The sequence below is a fragment of the Gadus morhua genome, chromosome 20 (assembly GCF_902167405.1).
Source record: "Gadus morhua chromosome 20, gadMor3.0, whole genome shotgun sequence".
Taxonomy (NCBI): Eukaryota; Metazoa; Chordata; class Actinopteri; order Gadiformes; family Gadidae; genus Gadus; species Gadus morhua.
The window spans coordinates 19,412,101-19,433,002 of NC_044067.1; the positions used below are offsets into that span (position 1 = coordinate 19,412,101).

Here is a 20,902-nt window from a genome sequence, read left to right on the forward strand (position 1 = left end):
TTTAAAGCCTCCACTGTGTGATCCTTTGTCTTTAGTGGAGGTCATTAGAGCTTGGCTCTGGGCCTCCAGCGACTGACCATTGAGTAACTAGGTCGATAAATAGGGCCATGAGCAGGACTTGGATAACAGTGAGGCTGGAAATATACCAGACTATAATAGACTCCAGCCTTTAATCAATTCAAAGAGCCAATCAGGCCATGGAAAAAACTAAAACTAACTGACACCATTCACGCAGATCTCCTCAATCTAAATTGACAAACTTGCCCCACATATTTTATATTCCTGTCCTCATTTCATCGTTTGTCTTATATATTGAGCATCTTGCTCATGAACTCACAACTCAAATGTGGGCATCACATGGGCTTGTCTTCTCAAACCAGAATTAAACATCTCATGAACTAAAACCTCAAATTGGTTACCTTTACAGAAACAAGGCTTGCTTCTCGTTTGTGGACAGGACAATAACAATACAATCTACAATTTTGCCTGCACTGGACTACAGAGACATTCTTTCTGATAATGCCCTAGCCTCTACTCTTGAAATCTGCTACTAGATGAATTACAAAAGAATGTTTCTGCACTAGGGGTGTAACGGTACACCAAAGTCCCGGTTCGGTACGTACCACGGTTTTGAAGTCACGGTATGGTACAGGACGGTACGGTTCATAGTTAAGGGGAAATTTAAAAATAACTGCTTGTTTGTCAACAACGGAGAATGGCCGTAGATCAGCAGCAATGAAAAAAACAATAAAAAAATAAAGATTAATAATAATATTTTTTTAGCTATCCGTCGACGCAACGGAGACGACAAGGGCTGTGATTGGTCCTATAACAAAATCATTTCTCGAATCACTTCTCCGGTTTGACTTTGCACCTTATTTACTTTGCACATTAAGGACCAATAAAAATAAGATTCGAAAAGCTTTGGAAGTTTATTTACAACACTACTTGCATCGTTTGCAGTCAACATATAAGATCGATCGGGCGGCGAATTGCGTTGCGTATCCGACATCCCGACGGAGAACTGCGAAAGCTCGAGGGGTCTACGTAGTTACGGAGTCGGATTATGGAGTCTAGTAATACTTTGGCTAAACGGTCCGGGGGCAACTCCAACTTCAAGTTTTAAATTCTGCATAGCAAAACAAGCCTTTACATTCGCCATATTAACGCTATGTACGCATATTAACGCTTTGTACACCACATATACACACCGCGGTCCGACTCTGTAACCACCCAGAAGTGCCTGTACCGTGACGATTCGGTACAAATACTTGTATCGTTACACCCCTAATCTGCACTCACCACCGCAAGCTATATGCCAAAGTTTGAAGGTCGTCGCTTGCATGTAGATGACATTATGCATGTCCTTAATATTTCCAAGTATCTAACCGCCTTAATCCAATTAAAATAAAACGCACGTAGCACTAGATCACATGAATTGGTGGCTCTAAGCTGGATGGATCTCTATAATTGTCCTGTTTGTTATATTTTATGTATGTAATTGTTTCAGGTCTCGATATTTCAATCTTAATGTGGCAAATGGGTGCCAAAACCTTTGTTGTTGCCGCATGTTGTTTTGTCATGGAAATTGTCTGCACCTTCACAAAGTCAAATTCCTGTGCCTCGCCTCAAGGGCAATACAGAAGTCTGAATCTCTGACATTTGAAACCAGTCCCTTCATACTCCCAGAACGTATGTCCTTACATCCCCCTCGGCTGGGGCGTAGTAGAGCCCGCTGGGGTCGAAGGCGTAGCTGGGGTCCTCTATTAACTCGGGGGTGTAGAAGATGGAGAGGATGGTGCGCAGCGTGCGGCGGTCCCAGTCGTCTGTCACTCGGCCTCCGTAGTTACACTCGCCAGTCATGTAGCGGATGGCGTCGAACGGCACATCCTGCCAAGCGCAACCACAAACAAGGTTTTAATCTACGATCCCTAGCTTCTAACAGAAAGTGTAGCATTTTCCAAGTGGGCTGACACACAGACAGGTAGACAGACAGATGGATAGATAGTAATTAATTCAGGAAGACCGGATTGGGCTAAAAGGGAAATGCCAAGGCATTTAAACAGATTCTACTGGTATGCTATACTTCCCGGCCCCTGTGTTTGGCTCTGGCGGTGAAGCACCGGCATGCACGCTGGTGCTTTCTGGGAAGTGTCAAGAGGGTCTTTGAGTGGGACTGATGAAAAAAAGAGACCCTTGAGAGAGAAGAGGAATCCACTTGTGGAAATCAGACTGAATGTTACAGGATTAAATATGTATGATATGCAGAGATATGTGGGGCGCGAGGCAAGCGTTGTTTTTGAACTAGACTAGACTAGTTTCTAGAAGACAGACATTTGCTTCCCATATGCTCACCGTATACATGATACATGCTTGACAGTGAATTAACAGACAGACATTCAAACAGAGACAGACAGATACAGACAGTTACAGATAGAGATATAGATATAAATCTAGATAGATAGATATGAAGCACGTTTATTGATATAAAATCAAAATATAATCATCACGTTTTCTCTGAGTATTTCAACGAAGTGTTTACCTGCTACTGATTACTGTGGATATTGCATAGTATAATCACAGCGTGGAACACTGAGTACTTCATAGTATTACCAAAGATGAGTTGTGCATCACTGAGTACTTCATAGTATTACCAAAGATGAGTTGTGCACAACTGAGTACTTCATAGTATTACCAAAGATCAGTGTGCACCACTGAATACTTCATAGTATTACCATTGATGAGTTTTGTACCACTGAGTACTTCATAGTATTAGCAAAGATGAATTGTGTACCACTGAGTACTTCATAGTATTACACCAGATTAGGCGTATAACACTGAGTACCCCCCAGTATTACCACGGATGAGGTGTGCAACACTGAGTGCTTCTTAGTATTACACCAGATTAGGCATGTACCACCGAGTACTTTACAGTATTACTGTGAATGAGGAGTGTACCACTGAGTACTTCATAGGATTATCTCAGACGGGGCATGCCCCTGTTACTAATGAGTACATTCCCAGCGTTAACAGGGTTAGGCTACCTCGTACTGCTCCAGGAACATGTGCAGTTGCTGGACGGAGATACGCAGGTCAGTCTCGTTGAACTCGTAGGGGATGTTCCAGCCCATGGGGCCGAACTTCCTCCTCTCTTGGGCCAGGGCGTGGAAGAAGCACAAGCTGTACAGCAGCTTCTTAAACACCACCTGGGGAGACGGCACACACGCATACACGCATATGAACACAGTGCACACACCCACACACACATACACGCCCCGACAGCACAAACCAACACGGTTATAAAAGAAACAAACAGAGTGAACAAAACAGACACAGTCTCCACGGCATGGGCAGGGCTGGCGGACGACAGCTGTGTTCAGGGAGGTACGGCTGTCAGAACAAACAGCAGCACACCCACAGCTCAAGAACTCCTTGTAAACACGCCTCATATAAACGCACACACACCCACAACACAAACACTTATCGTCGCGGTAGCCAGATACACACTGGAGGCTAACACACAGATACATAGAGTGCACAGAGACACGTATACATTACCATACACACACACACAGGCACATATTCATTACCATACACACACACAAACAGACACATGCACAATATCACACACACACACACACAGACCGGTTTGCTGCAGCTGTTGAAGAACAGGGGGTCGGAGATGGGGTCCATGAGGAAGGAGCGGGCGATGTTGGCCCTCAGGCCCTTCGGGGCCTCGTTGGTCATCTTCACCCCGTTCTGCAGCACCGCCACGGGGAAGGTTGGCGATGGGTAGCTGGTGAGCCACAGCCGGAAGTCTGGATGGGTGGTGTCCGGGCTCAGCTCCTGCTCCGAGCCACACGTACATAGGCACATTCACTGATTGAGTTCATCCAATAGGGATGTAGGGATAGGTACATACAGGGTGGACAGGATATTTGTTATCCCATTGCTAACTGCTCATATACAATACAGCCTCACGGTGTGATACACTTGGTGTGTCGAAAACATCACAATCACTCTGCCACTTATATGCACATCCGAATGAGATCCAATACCACATTTTTTAATTGTATTAAACTAAATTCTATGTGCTTGTTAGCACTGCTGAGGAAGCCCTGAAACTCAAGTATTAAATTGCCACTAGTGGCTTTTGCTTGTTTTTCTATTAATCTGCCCATGGCAATACAAGTATCTCTATAAATGCTACATTTACCTCTGTATTGGTGTAATTACACACGACAACAACGGCAACGACAACAATTGCTTGACCTCTGACCTCACACACTCTCTCCATCGTTGCCATCCAGGAGGTTGCTAAGTGACAGTTCTGAAGCACCACCCACGTCCCCTCCTTGACACCCTTCTCTATCATGCTCATGGCGATGGGGCCTTGGCCCTGGCCTAGAGACAGGGAGGTTAGCTTGCTTCCGCTGAAGCCCTGAGGGAGGGAGACACACACACACACACACACACACAAACACACACGCACACCAGTTTTGCTAGTTGATAGTACAGGATGTTTAAATAATTACAGCCACAGAAAGCCTAGGCAGTATCATAATCATGCCCAGAGATGCACATACAAGAGAAAATGAGGCACAAATAAACAGAACACACACACACACACACACACACGGCCATGAAGTACACCCACACATGGTTAAAAGCTAGGATCTTCAGGTTCCCAAGTTGAAGTAAGTTTCTAATGTTTATTGATTTGTTTTTTCTTTATACAGTGCCGCATGGCTCAGACTCTTCCCAGTGTCCAACCAGATGTGCGAGTACCTTCTCGTCTCCGAACTTGAGCAAGGCGGCCATGGGGTCCGATCCCGGGGAGAGGATGAAGATGAGCGGGGCGCAGCAGTGGCTGTCCAGGAAGGCCGCACCAAGGTTGAAGGGCGGGGCCTCAATGAAGGGACGTCCCAGGCTGTCCGCAACAAACTCCTGCACTATGGGGACGATCTGGGGCACAGGGAGGGGACAGGGGGGTGAGGCCACTAGGTCTTTTTCTCTCCATCCCCCCCCCCCCATGTCGACAGGTCAATCAATGGGCGAGCAACCCATGCTCACTGATGCCTCTCAAAGCGGCAAAGTGACCCAAACATTGTTTTTAGTTTTGTTTTAAATGTGGTAATGTGTCCTGGAGCTCTGTCTGGGCAGCGGTTGAAGTAGAAGACAGCGAACCTCCGAGAGAGGTTAAGCTTCTCGTACTAATTGTATAACACCAGGGTGTATGTGTGGGTGTGTGACTCTCTGTCTTGGCAGCGCTGGATGTTGATGAGGACGTCCGAAAGAGGGTTACGTTTCTCATACACTTATAACATAACAACACAGTGTGTTTGGTTTATGGGTGGGCACTTTTTGATGTGCGTGTCTGAGAGAGGTAACCCTCTCTCAGAACACCACTGTGTGTGGCAATTTCATGCACAACATAGCTCCTTATAGCTCTCAAACACAACGATGATACTAGCTCAAACTAAAGTATCACAAAGTTTCCATGGGTCAGAACCATGCTCGTGGCCAGCTACAAGGTCATCAAGGTCGGGAACTTGGTAATAAAAATAAAATAAAATTGGAAACTAAATACAACTGTACAAAGAATCAGCGGTTGAGAACTTCTCAGAGATGAGCGCATGCTTGATTCAGTTTAGACTTTGTGTTCGCCGTGTGTAACATCTGCGGGTGTGTGCAGAAGCCCCCCTCCCCAACAGACCTTAACCCCAGCAACCGAAGCCGCACCCCCATAAAATAGCAAAATAAGAATAGTAGTTGTATGGAAAATATATAGATACACATATCAAAAAGGTAATGCATGCATTATAGTGAAGATATTGAACAATTTTGTGCGTGTGTTACGAGCGTGGATAGCTGACCTTGTCCGGCCGGAGGCAACGAATCACAAGCATCTTCTGGAACGGGCCCAGACGCTCCTGCCATTCCCCAGGAAAGGGTGCATGATGGGGTGTCTATACACACACACACACACACACACACACACACACACACACACACACACACACACAGAAAAAAGCGATCAAACATGGAATTTACATAATCAAATCACTGTGAACCACCAGGCTGAAATAATTCAAACAGGAAGGATTGAAAATGATGATGATGGCTTAATATGTCGTTCATCAGCGGTGCCGCATCCAAACTCTCCCCAAATGTTATTTCAAGGAAAGAAAACGTCTCGATAGCAAGCGCTGAAGAAGCCAATCGGTAAGGCGCTGCAGAATCACCGCTGAGCGGGGCTTGGATGAAAAGCGGAATGGGTTGACTAAATGGTGTCTCCTAATGCCGTTTGTAATGAGGGAATTCACGCCGGTTTCCATTCATCAGGCAGGGCGCCGTTGGGGGGGGGGGGATGCGTAATCAGGTTACCCTGTGATGTAATGGAGGCGCCGCGCCACGCCGTTTGTTCTTTGGCGGTGACGGCAAGGGACGCTTTTTATTGACCTGTAGCAAGATTAAGCAATGTAATTAAGAGGGGAAGAGAGGCAATCTGTAAGAGACGCGCCGGGCACGGAGGGAGAGGGATGTGGTGTTAGGAGGAGAGGAGGAGGAAGGGGAGGGGAGGTGGAAATAGAAGAGGGTGGGGGGGGGGAGATGTAGAGAATGTAGGAAAGGAGATGAGGCACAGAGATATAGAAGAGAGAGTTACAGAGGCTTCTCCTGCCCGCGAGGGGCAGGAGAAGCTCCACTGGGTTCAGGGGCAGAGCAATATGTTTGGTTAATGTCTGGAACAAGTATGTAGTAGTGGAGTGATAGGATCGCAAAGTTTGGAGGGCCACTCCTGGGGGTTTTGTGTGTGTCGGCAGGTGCTTTGAGATGGGTACACATATAAAGCTTGTGTGTTTTTGTGTATATGTGTGTGTTATGAGTGTGGTTGCTTGACTGAACAGCTGTTCTGGCATCACAATTTAATAGATGGGAATTTCACGACTGGAACAAACCAGTTTTAATTAGATAAAAGCGTTATGTCTCATTCCGTTGATTATGATTTACAAATAAAGTGTGTGCGTGCATGTGTGTGTGTATGCTGACATGCGGGTTGGTGTTTGTGTCTATGTTTGTGTTTCTGTTTTTGTATGTGTGTGCGTGTGTGTGTGTGTGTGTGTGTGTGTGTGTGTGTGTGTGTGTGTGTGTGTGTGTGACAAAATATGCTTACTTCTTGATTAAAGAGCTGCTCTTGCATTGAGATTAAATAGATCTCATTTCCACAACTGAAACAAGCAGGATTTAATTAGATAAAGAAAATTGATGTCTGATACTTTTGTTTGTAAATTAGTGACTTTGCACGTGTGTGTGTGTGTGTGTGTGTGTGTGTGTGTGTGTGTGTGTGTGTGTGTGTGTGTGTGTGTGTGTGTGTGTGTTTGTGCAAGCTGGGAACATGTTTACCTCTCTAATGGTAAACCCCAGAGTGCATAAAATAAATACACACCGTTGCACCTTCTATCCACTTACAGACTTCTATCCACTTTCTATCCACTTCTATCCTGCGTGCTCAGCCGCTAAACAACAAAGACACATCCCAAAGAGAGCCTTCAAGTTAACTCCACCCGAAAGTGAAAGCACACCTCTAAGTTCCCGCAGTGCCCTAATCACCCCAAAGTAGACCACCAAAGAATGGGTATGGTGGTCTACATTGGAGTTGGTAAACCAATCCAAGTGACGCAGAAAGCAAAAGTACAACTCCCCGTTCATGGCCAGCGCTAACCAGCCTTATAGCCCTTTAGATCAAGTGTCCGGTCCACACCGCCACCTACAGGGCTGTCGTAGACCTCCTTCCACTGGTCCCGGAGGCGGGCCATGTCGCGGCGAAGGCCCTGGAAGCGCTCCATGTCCTGCAGTCGGCACATCTCGTCCCAGGCCTTCTTGGGCAGCCAGGTGCAGGGGTTAGAGTGGGGGTTCTCCAGGCCCACGCCCCCCGTCAGCAGGAAGCGCCACTCACCCTCATCTACCTTGACGCCCATACACACACGCACACACACACACACATACAAAGCAAAATCAGGGTGAGTCGTACAGGCATAAGTTAATTTGTGCTGACCACACACAGTATTCTTTGATCAAATCAATGCATTTACTTAGCAAATGCACCTTTAGTAAGGAAGTAATTTAAAGTGTGGTAATTTAATGAATCCAATATACATGCTGTGCAATAAAGGTAGAAAAGTTATGTTTTTCATGGATATTAATGACTTTAATTATGTGTGCCTGTGTGTATGTGCATGTGTGTTTATGTGTGTGTGTATGTGTGTGTGTGTGTGTGTGTGTGTGTGTGTGTGTGTGTGTGCCTCTGTTTTGTGTGTGTGTGCTTGTGTGTGTGTGTGTGTGCTTGTGTCTGTATTTGTGTATGTTTATGTGCTTGCGAGTGTGACATTGTTATGTGTGCGTGTGCGCTTGAGTGTGAGTTTGTGTGTACGTGTATTTGTGTTTGCGTATCCACCATCTTGTCGTGCATGAGCAGGTTGACGTTGAGGCAGAAGGAGAAGAGCAGCTTGTCCTTCTCAAACAGCGACCGACACACGTTGACGTACAGCGAGTAGGTAAAGTGGTCCCTCAAGATCTGTAGTCTGATAAAACACACACACACACACACACACACACACACACACACACACACACACACACACACACACACACACACACACACACACTCAAACAAACGTCATAGCCGATCAAGATCAATGGCATGACTCGATTACAACGGGAAATGAGTTTTGTGATGTTGCGATGTTTGTCGGCAGGTACGCCAGTGGTTAAACAGCAATTAAACTATGAATAAAAACACCTTATTGAAACCACAGCATGTGACAGCTGATCAGCATGGCAAGAGGACGTGGGTGTGTTATAAATACACATGAGGAATGTGATCAACGACAAACTCTGAAAGAAACACATGGGCGCCCACTGCTGTCAAACAGTGGCTCACAGAGCCGCGGGTTGGATGAATCTTTCACTTTGTTCTGTAAACACTGTTGTGGACACCTCCCCCAGATACGCAACTACAGGTACATTTGAATTTGCACGCTCAGTATTTTGGTGCCTGTTCATCCGCTGCTTGGCAGGTTATTTTGGCAGGTGAGTGTTGCCAAGTTTTGCAAAGTTAGAATAAAATAAGAATGCACAGCAGTAATCCAGGAGGAGGTAGCACAGACATATCTTTTCACTGTTAAAACCAAAACACACGGAAAACTAAATCCTTCAGTCACAATCATTCAGTGGTTATTGTCCTGCCTCAGCAAATAGTACTCATTCTTTACAAACCTGTGAGTAGGTATGGGCGATTAATCGAAATTCGATCTCGTTTTCTATAATCTTTTTAGAACAGCTGGATACATATCTGTACATTATTTGAGATTTGAGAATTTTCTTTTTGACCATTTTGTGTATTTTTTTAAGGCGAGATTTCTTCGTTCTCAGTTAGAAAGTGTTTTTGGGAGAGACATGCTGAATAAATCATGTTTTCAAACTCAAAAATAATCGTTTGAATAATCGTGATTTCAATATTGACCAAAATAAACGTGATTATGATTTTTGCAATAGTCGAGTAGCCCTACCCATGAGTCAAACATTGATAATAACAGTGAGTCCCAGAGATATATCGACCTTGATTGCCAACAATCATTACCATAAATAGTACTACTCGTACTTAACATACTAATGAATACATTTCCCCCACACTCTTACAACATGAACTTTAACACGCTCACACATACTGTACACACACACACACGCAAATACACACACACACTCACACGCACAGACAGCAGGAAGAGGGTTGGTAGTAGGATTTTCAGCAGCAGGTAAATCAATGTGGGAGAATGTGCTTCCTATACCGCAGACAAAACTCCAGTTTACTCCCCGCTGTGACTCACCTCCCTCTCTCGTTTTTTTGTGAGCGAGAAAGGCCGGTTATTATGTGAATTATGTTTGTTGTTGTTCTAACCGTTTATTAGTTATGAATTTCACGATGAACAGAGGCCACCGGGCAAAGCTAATTAAGGTAATGTAGGTCACGTCATATATGCCATTTTTTGAACGCTTTGGTTAAATTGGCATCCATGAAATTACCTGAATGATTTTGTTTGATCCAAATGGTCTTAAAACACTGTGGATGCATACGTTCCCTGTCCTGCATGCCGCAGTGACAGACCGTGACCCTGACACCCTGACCCTGTCATGTTCATCCAGTGGTGATAGACCTGTCCACAGTGTGTACCTTTTCTCTAGGACGTCACTCTTTTCCGAGTTGTCGACAGAGCTGACGAAGAGGTTGATGAACCAGCTGAGGGAGTACTGGTACATGGGCTCAATGTTGGCCAGTTCGGCGATGGAGAAGAACAGGATGGACGAGTGCACGGCGATGGAGGTGTAGCCCATGCGCGTCTCGTCGATCTTCACCTCCGTCACCTCAGCCACTGCCTGCTTCTCCGAGATCTCGTTGGCCAGCACCTTGGAGGAGGACAGGACCTGGACGGCCGTCTCGTCTTCCAGGATGTTCCCCTCCGAGGAGGAGAGCACCTCCAGGATCTTGTCCTCGATTTCCTTCAGCTGCCTGGTGGTGGGGAGAGAGGGTGGGAGAGGAGAGAGGGAGGCAGTGGAGATGGCGGGTGGGAGAGAGGGTAGGAGAGGAGAGAAGGAGGGCAGGGGAGATGGTGGAAGAGAGAGAGGGTGGCAGGGGTTATTGTGGGAGAGAGGGTGGGAAAGGAGAGAGGGAGGCCGGGGAGATGGTGGGAGAGAGATGGTGAAGGAGGAGAGAGGGAGGCAGTGGAGATGGCGGGTGGGTGAGAGAGAGGGGGAAAGGAGAGAGGGAGGCCGGGGAGAATGTGGCAGAGAGAGGGTGTGGGAGTAGAGAAGGATGCAGGGGAGATTGCGGGAGAGAGGGGGCGGGAGAGGAGAGAAGGTGGCAGAGGAGATGGTGGAAGAGAGAGAGGGAGGCCGGGGAGATTTTGGAGAGCAAGGGTGGGAAGAGCAGAGAGCGAGGCAGGGCAGATTGTGGGAGAGAGGTAGAAAGGGTTGGATGGGAGAGGGTGGGAGAGGAGAGGGTGAGAGAGGTGAGGGGTTGGCAGATGAGATGGTGGTAGGAGAGAGGTGGAGGAGAGAGAGGAGGGAGAAGAGAGGACGGGAGAAGATAGAGGGTGGGAGGGGGTATGGTGGGAGAGGAGATTGTGGGAGAGAGGGATATGGTGCCAGAGGGAGGGAGAGAGGAGATATCAAGGGGAGAGAGAAGACAGAGGGATGAGGGAAGAGAAAGAAAAGAGAGAGCATGCGAGAGGAGTGATTATAGAGTTGTTGTTCACATCTACAAATCCTCACATGCTGTGAGGAGACTGCTTCCTGTTGTTTAATTAACTGAGAGAATAATTCAAGTTAATAATTACGTATCACTGGCATTTCCCCTCATAATTAGAAGTCAACAATTGGTCAAACGCATTAGCGCTTTAAAAATTCTTAAGTCTTCCTCCAACTAAAACTCAATTGGAGGCAGACACATATAATGTGTCTAGGGCAAGACTCACCAAGACTCCCAGGGACACATGACATACATCACTTTAAACAGCCACGTACCACTTTGAGAACAAACTGTGCCATTCAGGAATCAAGAGGTATATTTATAGTTTTGTCAGAGCTTGGACCGGTATTGTTCAGAGATCTATGGGCTGTGCCGATGGGGTTGAAGGTAATGAGTCTCACCTTTTGTTCTCGGCCCCCTGCAGGATGAGTGCCTGCTTCTCTTCCTCCAGGTCGGGCCTCTCGCGGGCCACCGCGATGCCCAGCAGCTGGTCCTGCATGCCCTCTGGGGTGATCATGAAGTTCAGCAAGGTCACCTGGAAACGCAAACCCGGCACATGCGTATAAGCACATGCATAGATACATACACAGACAAGCAGATTTTACGCAGAGGCTGACGTACATTCTTAAAGTAAATACATCCCATAACTTGAAAACTGAAATGAAATGAAACTGTCATATTATCTATTTACATATTGCTAGTTATGGGATAATAGTGTGTTTGTGCATGCGTGTGTGTGTGTATGTTTTTGTGTCTTTGAGTATGTGGGCATCTGTTTTTCGAGTCCTGTGATAACTGCACTTTACTGTATTGTCTGTAATATTGCTCAACTTTATGGTCTGTACTTATTTGTCTGTATGTGTGTTGCTGAGTGTCTTGATGTGTGTGTGCATGGCTGTGTGCATGTCTGTGTGTGTGGGTGTGTGTGCACGTGTGCACGTGTCTGAGTGCCTGCATGTGTATGTCTGAATGTCTGTATGATTGGGTCTGAGTGTAGGTATGTGTGGGTCTGAACGTTAAAGGTCCCATGGCATGAAACATAACATAAATATGAGTTCCCCTAGCCTGCCTATTAGGGATGGAACGGTTTATGAAAACACTCCGAACCGTTCGGTTCGACTGTCTCGGTTCAATTCGCGTGTGTTCCGTTCGGTTCATGCACTGCTCCTTTTTCTCATAGGCGAAGCGTGTACACGAGCAGAAGGTGGCGGTACTGCGCCTAAAGTCAACCGCCAGTAGTAAACAAGAAGAAGTAGCAAAGCAACCTAGGCGGGAGCAGATGAAAATTAGTTGTGGAGAGTTGTGTGGGGATGGCGAGTGGGAAAGGACAGGAGCTGGAAGACGCGCCAGCAGCACATTATAGGTCTGCTGTATGGGAGCATTTTGCTTTCAGAGTGACCTACGATGACGGCGGCAAGAAAATTGTCGACAAAAGTGCCACAGTTTGCAAACATTGTGCAACGCGTGTTGTGTATTTTAATAGCAACACAAGCAACATGTCGGCTCACCTGCGGAGACATCATCCCAGTGAGAAAATTGGCAGTGCAAGGGGGAAAGGGGCAGAGGCGAAAGGACAACTTCTACTCCCCACAGCTTTTAAACAGGCATACGGTGAAGAGTCAGACAGGGCGAAATGCATAACTAAAGGAGTGGCATATTTCATCGCCAAAGATATGCAGCCTTATTCCGTGGTGGAGGGTGCGGGATTCCGTGACATGATTAAAGCACTGGAGCCACGATATAAAATCCCCTCCCGCAAACGCTTCAGCAACAAGGTAATACCCGCACTTTATGAAGAGACCCGACAAGAAATTGTTAAAGAGTTGTCTGACACAGCATCAGTAGCGCTAACTAGTGATGGATGGACCTCCAGGGCTACTGAAAGTTTCCTGACTGTGACTGTCCATTACATTACCTCAGAATGGGAGATGAAAAGCTCCGTTTTACAGACGCGCCCCCTTTATGAGAGCCATACTAGCGAGCATCTCTCTGAAGCACTGACGGAAGCAGTGACAGAATGGAAGTTGCAGAGGGGCAGCAGCACAATCCCTGTTACTACAGACAATGCAAAAAATATGGTGAATGCAGTCAATGCAACAGCTGGACTGGGGCCACAAATTGGCTGCTTTGCACATACTGTTAATCTTGCAGCCAAGAATGCAGTCTCAATAAATCAGGTATCCCGGCTCCTGGGGAAGATGAGGAAAGTGGTGGCATTTTTCCATCGGAGCACAACAGCCACCCACGCCTTAAAAACTAAACAGGAGATGCTGCAATTGCCAGTTCACAAACTAATTCATGATGTCCCAACTCGTTGGAACACAACATATGACATGCTGGAGCGTTATTTGGAGCAGCAAGCTTCCATCTATTCTGCTCTGATGGACAAAGATGTTAGGAAAAATGTCAAAGATATTGCTGTTTTGACTGACAGTGAGGTAAAACTGGCAGAGGACCTAACCAAGATTCTCAAACCTCTGAAGAATGTAACAACACTCATGAGCACAGAAACATCCCCTTCAGTGTCCATGATCATCCCTCTGCAGAAGATGATACTGAAATCCATGACACCCAGTGAAGAGGACAGCGCCACCATCAAAGATGCTAAGGCAGCCATCACTAAAAACCTGAAAGACAGATACGGGGACCCTGATCTTCAGGACTATCTGCACAGAAGCACAGCCCTGGATCCAAGATTTAAGTCCCTGCCCTACTTGGAAGAAGACTCTATTCAGAAAATCTACAGTGTTCTCACCAGAGAGATCATGGAAATTGAAGAGCAGGTATTGTTTTTTATTCTGTAATTAGTACTAAATTTTATGTGTTTTTATCATAATTACAATTTCTCTCTTTTTTTAAAAACTAAACAGAATACTTGAGCCTTTGCATTTATTGTATTTTCTCAGTGTACAGTAGAGCATATAGTTTTAGTGTCTTTGCTGCTATGAGAGTGTTTGTTTTTATCAATATTTTTAAAACTACCATACTATTTGTCATTTTATCATGCAGGTTCAACCCAGAGAAGCCCAGGTGGCCAGTTCATCCTCAGCTGGAGAGCCAGAGGCATCAAAAGAATCTCCTCCTCAGAAAAAATCTGTCATGGCAGAGCTTTTTGGAGAGCTCTTTACATCAGAGAAGGGAACCACCAAGACTTTGTCCCAGATCACTGAGGAGGAGGTCATGGCATACAGCCTCACAGGATGCATTCCTGTGGATGAAAATCCACTTGCATGGTGGAGAAGCAACGAGCACAAGTACCCTCATATCGCTAAATTGGCTCGACGTTACCTTGCAGTCCCAGGTACATCTGTACCAAGTGAGAGAGTTTTCTCTACAGCAGGAGACATTGTCACTGCAAGTAGATCTCGTCTTTTGGCAGAGAATGTGGACAAACTGATCTTCTTGCAGAAGAACATGAGAATACAATGAGTAGAGCCTTGTTGTTTAAGCAGTGCAGTATGTGTTAGTTTGGTTTATGCTATATTTTATATTGATGATTGTTTACTGGATTATTTATTTTGTTATTTGAGATAACACAGTGGCACTTTAAGTTTGTAAGAAATCCAGCCTTATTTTTCTTTGATTGTTTTTCAAACACTGCACTTTCAGTTCAAGAGAAAGTTTTGAGTTTTGAGTTCTGTTTACCAAATAAATGAAGCACATGTTGGAACTAGCAATGTCTCCTCTCTTGCAGTGCCAGAATCTCAACCTAAGACTGTAACAATGATGTATCAAATGTCAGACTGCTTCATTCTTTCAGTTTTAACTTGACTATACAAGACATAATAGATTTTCCTAATAATCAACATATACCGAACCGAACCGAAAACCGTGACCACGAAACCGTGAACCGAACCGAACCGTGGATTTTGTGAACCGTTCCACCCCTACTGCCTATGGTCCCCCAGTAGCTAGAGATGGCGTTAAGTGTAAAACGAGCACTAGCTATCCTGCTCTGCTTTTGAAAAAACAAAGCTCACATGCTACCTCCCCTTTCGCTGCTTCGCCCAATGAGCTACGACCGTGCGAGCGGCACATAACGCAAGTGTTGTACACTTCTTTGCTATTTGGATAACCGTTCTGCTGTTGGTGTTATGGCGCATAACACGTCGGGTTCTCTGACGTCCCTGGTATTTCCACGAGCCTCGTAGCGGAAGTTATCTCAGCCATGGTTGGGAAGGAATTTATGGGAAAGAAACTTTAGCTTTGACTCCCTGAAGTAGGCTACATGAACAGGATTGACCGCGAGGCACCACTGCCTCACAGCAGGCGATGGTCCCCCCCGGCGGTGGGGCCTCGCGGCGGCGGGCAGCGGGGCTCCAGCGGGAAACAATCGCGGGCAACAATCACGAGCAACAATCCCTTTCTCCTCCATGTCTTGGCTCAGTCTACTTCAGATGATGTGGACGTGGGAGAGAACCAGAGACGTCGGAGAACCCGACGCAGTCGTTTGAGATTCATAATATCGTCTGGAGGCGCACACAGCTTTTGGCCTATTATGATATTGATATCTATGTATAATATGATATTATTTAAGTATAGAGCTCCAGGACTCCCGCCGGAGCGCCCGGAGGGTTCTAGAATATTTACAGAACACGGCCAAAAGATGTGTGCACCTCGCCATTGCGATACATCCAATGTAAACAGAGCGCATGATACCGTGGAAGCAAGCTGTTCAGGGCCACACCCCCACCCTCCTCCTTGCCCTGCCCCTCTCCTCCTCATTTGCATTAAAGCTACGTACACCGAAACGGCGCGTTTGGGGAAATCTCAATGTGCGACTGGCTCGTAGTGGCTGTAAGTCTGCACCACGGCTGAATATCGGGAACATCTTTAAATACTAGGTGCCCACTAATATCTATATTAAAGCATCCATAAAGTAGCATGCCATGGGACCTTTAATGGTACAACATCAAGGTTTCCATTCTCCCTCCATCCCTATCCAATCAATGCCAAACGATGGTGAGCCATTGCAGGTAGAATGCATTAGGTTTTCTCCTCTCCGTGTAAAGTGCTGCATTGAGAGTTAAAGGGTGTGATCTTATTTTTCCGCCAGGTTAAAAGCCTATATCCAGCATCTACTCTGCACACTAATAAATGAAAGGACTTCTCCGGGGTCTAATTCCATTTATATTGATGCTGTAGCCATGCTCAGCTGGCTGTTAGGTCTTTGAGCCCACATAAATCTAACATTTTCTGTTTTCACACAGGAGGCCGGCTTTTATTCCACTCTCCTCCTGCTTCCAGTTCCCCGGGCCTGGCTTACACTGCCTGGCCCTCCCTTCCTGTGTCGGAGCGTTTCAAATGGGGCTCAATAGGAATAATGGGATCCTATCATGGAAGTATACTGTAGGCACACAAAAAAGGAAAACGCTTAAGTGGGGAAAAGCGCGAACTTAGTCAGATGTGAAAAATGACTTGAATCTATCTAATGCCGCCCCACCCCACCATAAAAAGCAAGGGCCGGCGAAGAGATGCTTGAAATGCAATCCTCTGTAATGCAATTTCCTTTAATGTGCCTTTTCTCAGAATAGATTTTACTCTGAGTGTGTTCTCTGGTGAGGGGTCGGTATTGGTTGTTTCTAGTAGGCAGCCGCTCCAATAACACTGTATTGAGAGGGAAGTTGCCCTGGAAAAAAATAAATAAAGCCGCTATCTAAGCCCTTTCAGATAGATAGATAGATAGATAGATAGATAGATAGATAGATAGATAGATAGATAGAGGGGGAGAGAGAGAGAGAGAGAGAGAGAGAGAGAGAGAGAGAGAGAGAGAGAGAGAGAGAGAGAGAGAGAGAGAGAGAGAGAGAGAGAGAGAGAGAGAGAGAGAGAGAGATAGATAGATAGATAGATAGATAGATAGATAGATAGATAGATAGATAGATAGATAGATAGATAGATAGATAGATAGATAGATAGGGAGAGTTACAGAAAAGGAGTGATGATGACTCATTTAATGCACTGTGTTCCCATGCATTTAATGTTGGGAGTCCTTTCAACAGTAGGATACTGGAATTAAAACAAAAAAGGCCTTGCAGCTCTGGAGAACGCCACATTCTCACCTTGACGGAGGTCTCGGGCAGGTAGTGGGGGTTGCGTAGCTTGGTGGTGATGTAGAAGCGAAAGTCGGGGGAGTATTCGATGGTGGAGTCCCCCAGGCGGATGCAGATGGCGCCTCCCTGCTTGAAGGTCTGTTTCAGCAGCAGAGGCTCCAGGATGGGGTCCAGCTCCTCGCCGATGTTCTCCAGGAGCACTGCAAGGGTCAGGGCAATGGGGGACAGGAGAACAGTCTATATTTTAAGGCTGAGGCAAACACCAACCACCCTAACCAGAAATTCAAGTGACAACCATTTTGTTCTAGTACACAGAAGGCTGCTATGATATTGTGTGGCTTTTTAACCCGGTTGGGGGCAGGGTTAAACATTTTGTGATTCTCTCAGTCACTGTACCCAATTAAGTGTTATATCCAACAACAATTGAGGGCACAACTAATCTCAATTCACGGCCCGACTGCTTCAGGAACCACTGGGCCTGTAGTCTCACAACTCATAGGCCTTTTTAATTATTACAATTATTCCATATTAATATGATCACATACATCTAACGTCTGATGGCAGACAAGCTAAAATGATGGTCAACGTGAGGATTCACTTTATTCTGCTTCATAATTGTTGCAACCAGTCATGTTGCTGGAGGCAGGCATCTGTAAGCGTGTAAATTAATCATCCCTTTCTAGGCTGGCAACTGCAGAAATAAATTTATTGAAATCTCCTTCTGGTGGATCTTGAACAGAGAAGCATTACGTCTGAAGAACTGAACTGGCTTGATTGTGGGAATGGTGGTTTGGAGGTGCGAACATCATCACAATTGAATGCGAGGGGCCCTTATCAGCCGATCGGGTCTTTTAACCCAGTCGTGTCCCATGAATATTGTATAGACGGCGGTCATTTTTGCCCCACTCCTCTGCAGTAAAAATGAAAGACTCACCGTGGTTATAACAATAAAATCCCTCTCCGGGAATCCAAATGAATGGTGGGGGCCCTTCATTTGGATTCTAGGGTAGGGATTGTAGTGAGGGTGAGAGAAAAAGAGAGACAGAGAAGAAAAGACAGTGAAAGAGAGGAAGAGTGCGAAAGAGAGCAAGAGACCGAAATAGAGAGCGCGAGACAGAGGGAGAGAGTGGGAAATAAATAGAGCGAGGCACAGAGAGAGAGAGAGAGAGAGAGAGAGAGAGAGAGAGAGAGAGAGAGAGAGAGAGAGAGAGAGAGAGAAAGAGAGAGAGAGAGAGAGAGAGAGAGAGAGAGAGAGAGAGAGAGAGAGAGAGAGAGAGAGAGAGAGAGAGAGAGAGAGAGAGAAAAAAGAGAGCGAGACAAACGAGAGAGACCCAGGGAGACCCAGAGAGAGCGAGATAGATGAGAGCTGACCTCCCGGCCCATTCCAGCTCCCTGTGATTAGCGTGTCGACGGTGAACTCTCGTAAGTGCACTCCAGGAAGGTCCTCGCCCACGTGCCAGCGGAGGAAGACAATTACCAGCAATCAGTGGAGTACCTCTGACAGTTCACAGAGGAGCTAGCCTTTTTATTCCCAGGATGTAGCAGCACTATGGGCGGGGGGGGGGGGCTTCTCTGAGGTATTTTTCCAGGGAGCAGAGCTGCGCATAGCATGCGACCTAATCATATAAGATGGTAATGAGTTTTCTGTGTCAACGTTGCCGCCTTCGTCTATAATTGACATTGCGGAGAAGCACAGAAGTTCATTATGTCGTGTGGATATGGCACGCTGGCTGCTGATTAAGAGTTTGGTGTCATCAGGTGATGCAGAAGGAACGTTAATGTAGACGACTCAACGGATTATGACTACTGATGCTATGAAATCATGACGGGAGCCATGGTACTTCACTATGGGGGTACTCGACTACATTTTTGCATTGTCAGATCTGATGGGTCAGGCCCAGATCCCTCGACTGATCGTTGAATCATATACAATACTTTTTTTAATATATGCCGCTCAATGACTTTGTATTGTTTAAATGCTTATAAAGAATCCATAGGAAAGGTACAACGCCTCCACTAAATCACAAACCGCCAATACAATAAGTTCATATTTATCATATAACCATAGTGGGCACAAGCACTCATGTAATCTGCATTCAATCCGACAGAAAATTGAGTTAACGATTAAACTTATATACTAGACAAATATAATATACCATAATTTATATAATACATTTTGAACTCAAACAGTGGCTGTTCTATGTAGAGATGGAGAGCTCCATTCTGTGTGATTATGTAGGTATACACATCCGATTATGACAGAATCCTCCATCAATAAAGAGACTATCGAAGAGTTTGAGGGATTAACAATTGAAAATACATGTGAATGATGCGTTTCAGGGTATAGAACATTTAATTTAGCAGAACACTGAAAAGAGTGCCAAAATAATCATTCTCACCAGAGCCAGAAGTATGACATGACAGTGGCTGTTGACACAATTGTTTCTTTGTTTCGATCATCTTTGATAGTTTCGAAATGCTGCCAAACTTTAGAAGATATCTTCTGATATTATGTATCCTTCAAGACGAATGGTTTTGAGTGTTCTCTACTTGCGCGAACTCTACCTCAGCAAAACCTAACACAGAGCAAAAACCGAAGCATAACTTATTGACTTTTCCTTCTAGATAACAAGCAATGCTGTGATATCACTCTTTTAGCAGCCCTATTATCACAATGGCATGTTATTGTGCCTGTTACACAGGCAAAATTTTCCTGACACAGCAATTCAACTAATGGAGACAAAGTCAAATCGTTGTGGATTCGAGGTCACCCCTAGTACCTACTAAGATTTTTCAGCTCTCAATGTGATGTGGATACACCATAACACCATCACATTACAGGGCTGAAATAAGTAATGGTGATAACGATCCTGCGAGCGTAAAGAAGTTAAATATATGCGATAAGGTAAAAGCGCAAAGAAGTTAAATATATGCGATAAGGTAAAACTAAAGAGTTGTGAACGTCTGAGGTAGGTGTCAGATTGTGCTAGGCAGAGACAGCTGTGGACGACAAGAAGTCATGAACATTCCTCCAGGGAATATTTTATACCTCGCAAGGACTGGCTTTTGTCATTCTCGCTAAGCCTCGTGACGGAGGTAAAAACACACCTGTCTCTGCCGTTCAAACCCTTTCTACCTCTTCCTCCTAACCCCTGAGTTTATTCCTTTGACCATCGATGGCCCAGATAGTGAGGGTTTGTTATGGATGCTTGTTATGTAATTCGTCCATATTTTTGCGCTTACCACTGGCACAGAGGTTTGGGTGTTAGATTAGAATCTTGGTTTCATTGTGAGGGGGAGACGGAAGATGTACTGGAATGCAGAGAAACAGGTTGGAATTGCAATAATAGACCAACGGTTAACACGTCAGCCACTGCGTGTGGTCCCGCGGTGCAGCGGCAGGTCGTAGGTCGACTGTGGTGATAGCCCGCAGTCGCAGGTCAGTGTGATGGCAGTAATAGCTCTCAGTCACAGTTGCGGTCAATATTCCATTGGCCAAACACACCGTCTCTCTCCCTCTCTCTCTTGGGTCTTCGTGTGACTTTCC

The 20,902-nt window shown here is 45.7% G+C and overlaps 1 protein-coding gene across 1 annotated transcript in view; it reads right to left on the reverse strand.

Annotated features, from left to right (window-relative positions):
• The window catches only part of dnah7 (dynein, axonemal, heavy chain 7), a 102,887-nt gene that overhangs the window by 12,028 nt on the left and 69,957 nt on the right, over positions 1 to 20,902 (reverse strand). The window contains exons 51-61 of the mRNA XM_030343137.1: positions 17,365 to 17,555; positions 11,707 to 11,840; positions 10,232 to 10,567; positions 8,456 to 8,582; positions 7,773 to 7,967; positions 5,877 to 5,969; positions 4,789 to 4,965; positions 4,280 to 4,441; positions 3,646 to 3,846; positions 3,045 to 3,206; positions 1,705 to 1,890 (exon numbers count right to left, since the gene is read on the reverse strand). Coding sequence (XP_030198997.1) covers positions 1,705 to 1,890; positions 3,045 to 3,206; positions 3,646 to 3,846; positions 4,280 to 4,441; positions 4,789 to 4,965; positions 5,877 to 5,969; positions 7,773 to 7,967; positions 8,456 to 8,582; positions 10,232 to 10,567; positions 11,707 to 11,840; positions 17,365 to 17,555 — 1,964 coding nt within the window. The remainder of the gene's footprint in view (positions 1 to 1,704; positions 1,891 to 3,044; positions 3,207 to 3,645; positions 3,847 to 4,279; positions 4,442 to 4,788; positions 4,966 to 5,876; positions 5,970 to 7,772; positions 7,968 to 8,455; positions 8,583 to 10,231; positions 10,568 to 11,706; positions 11,841 to 17,364; positions 17,556 to 20,902) is intronic.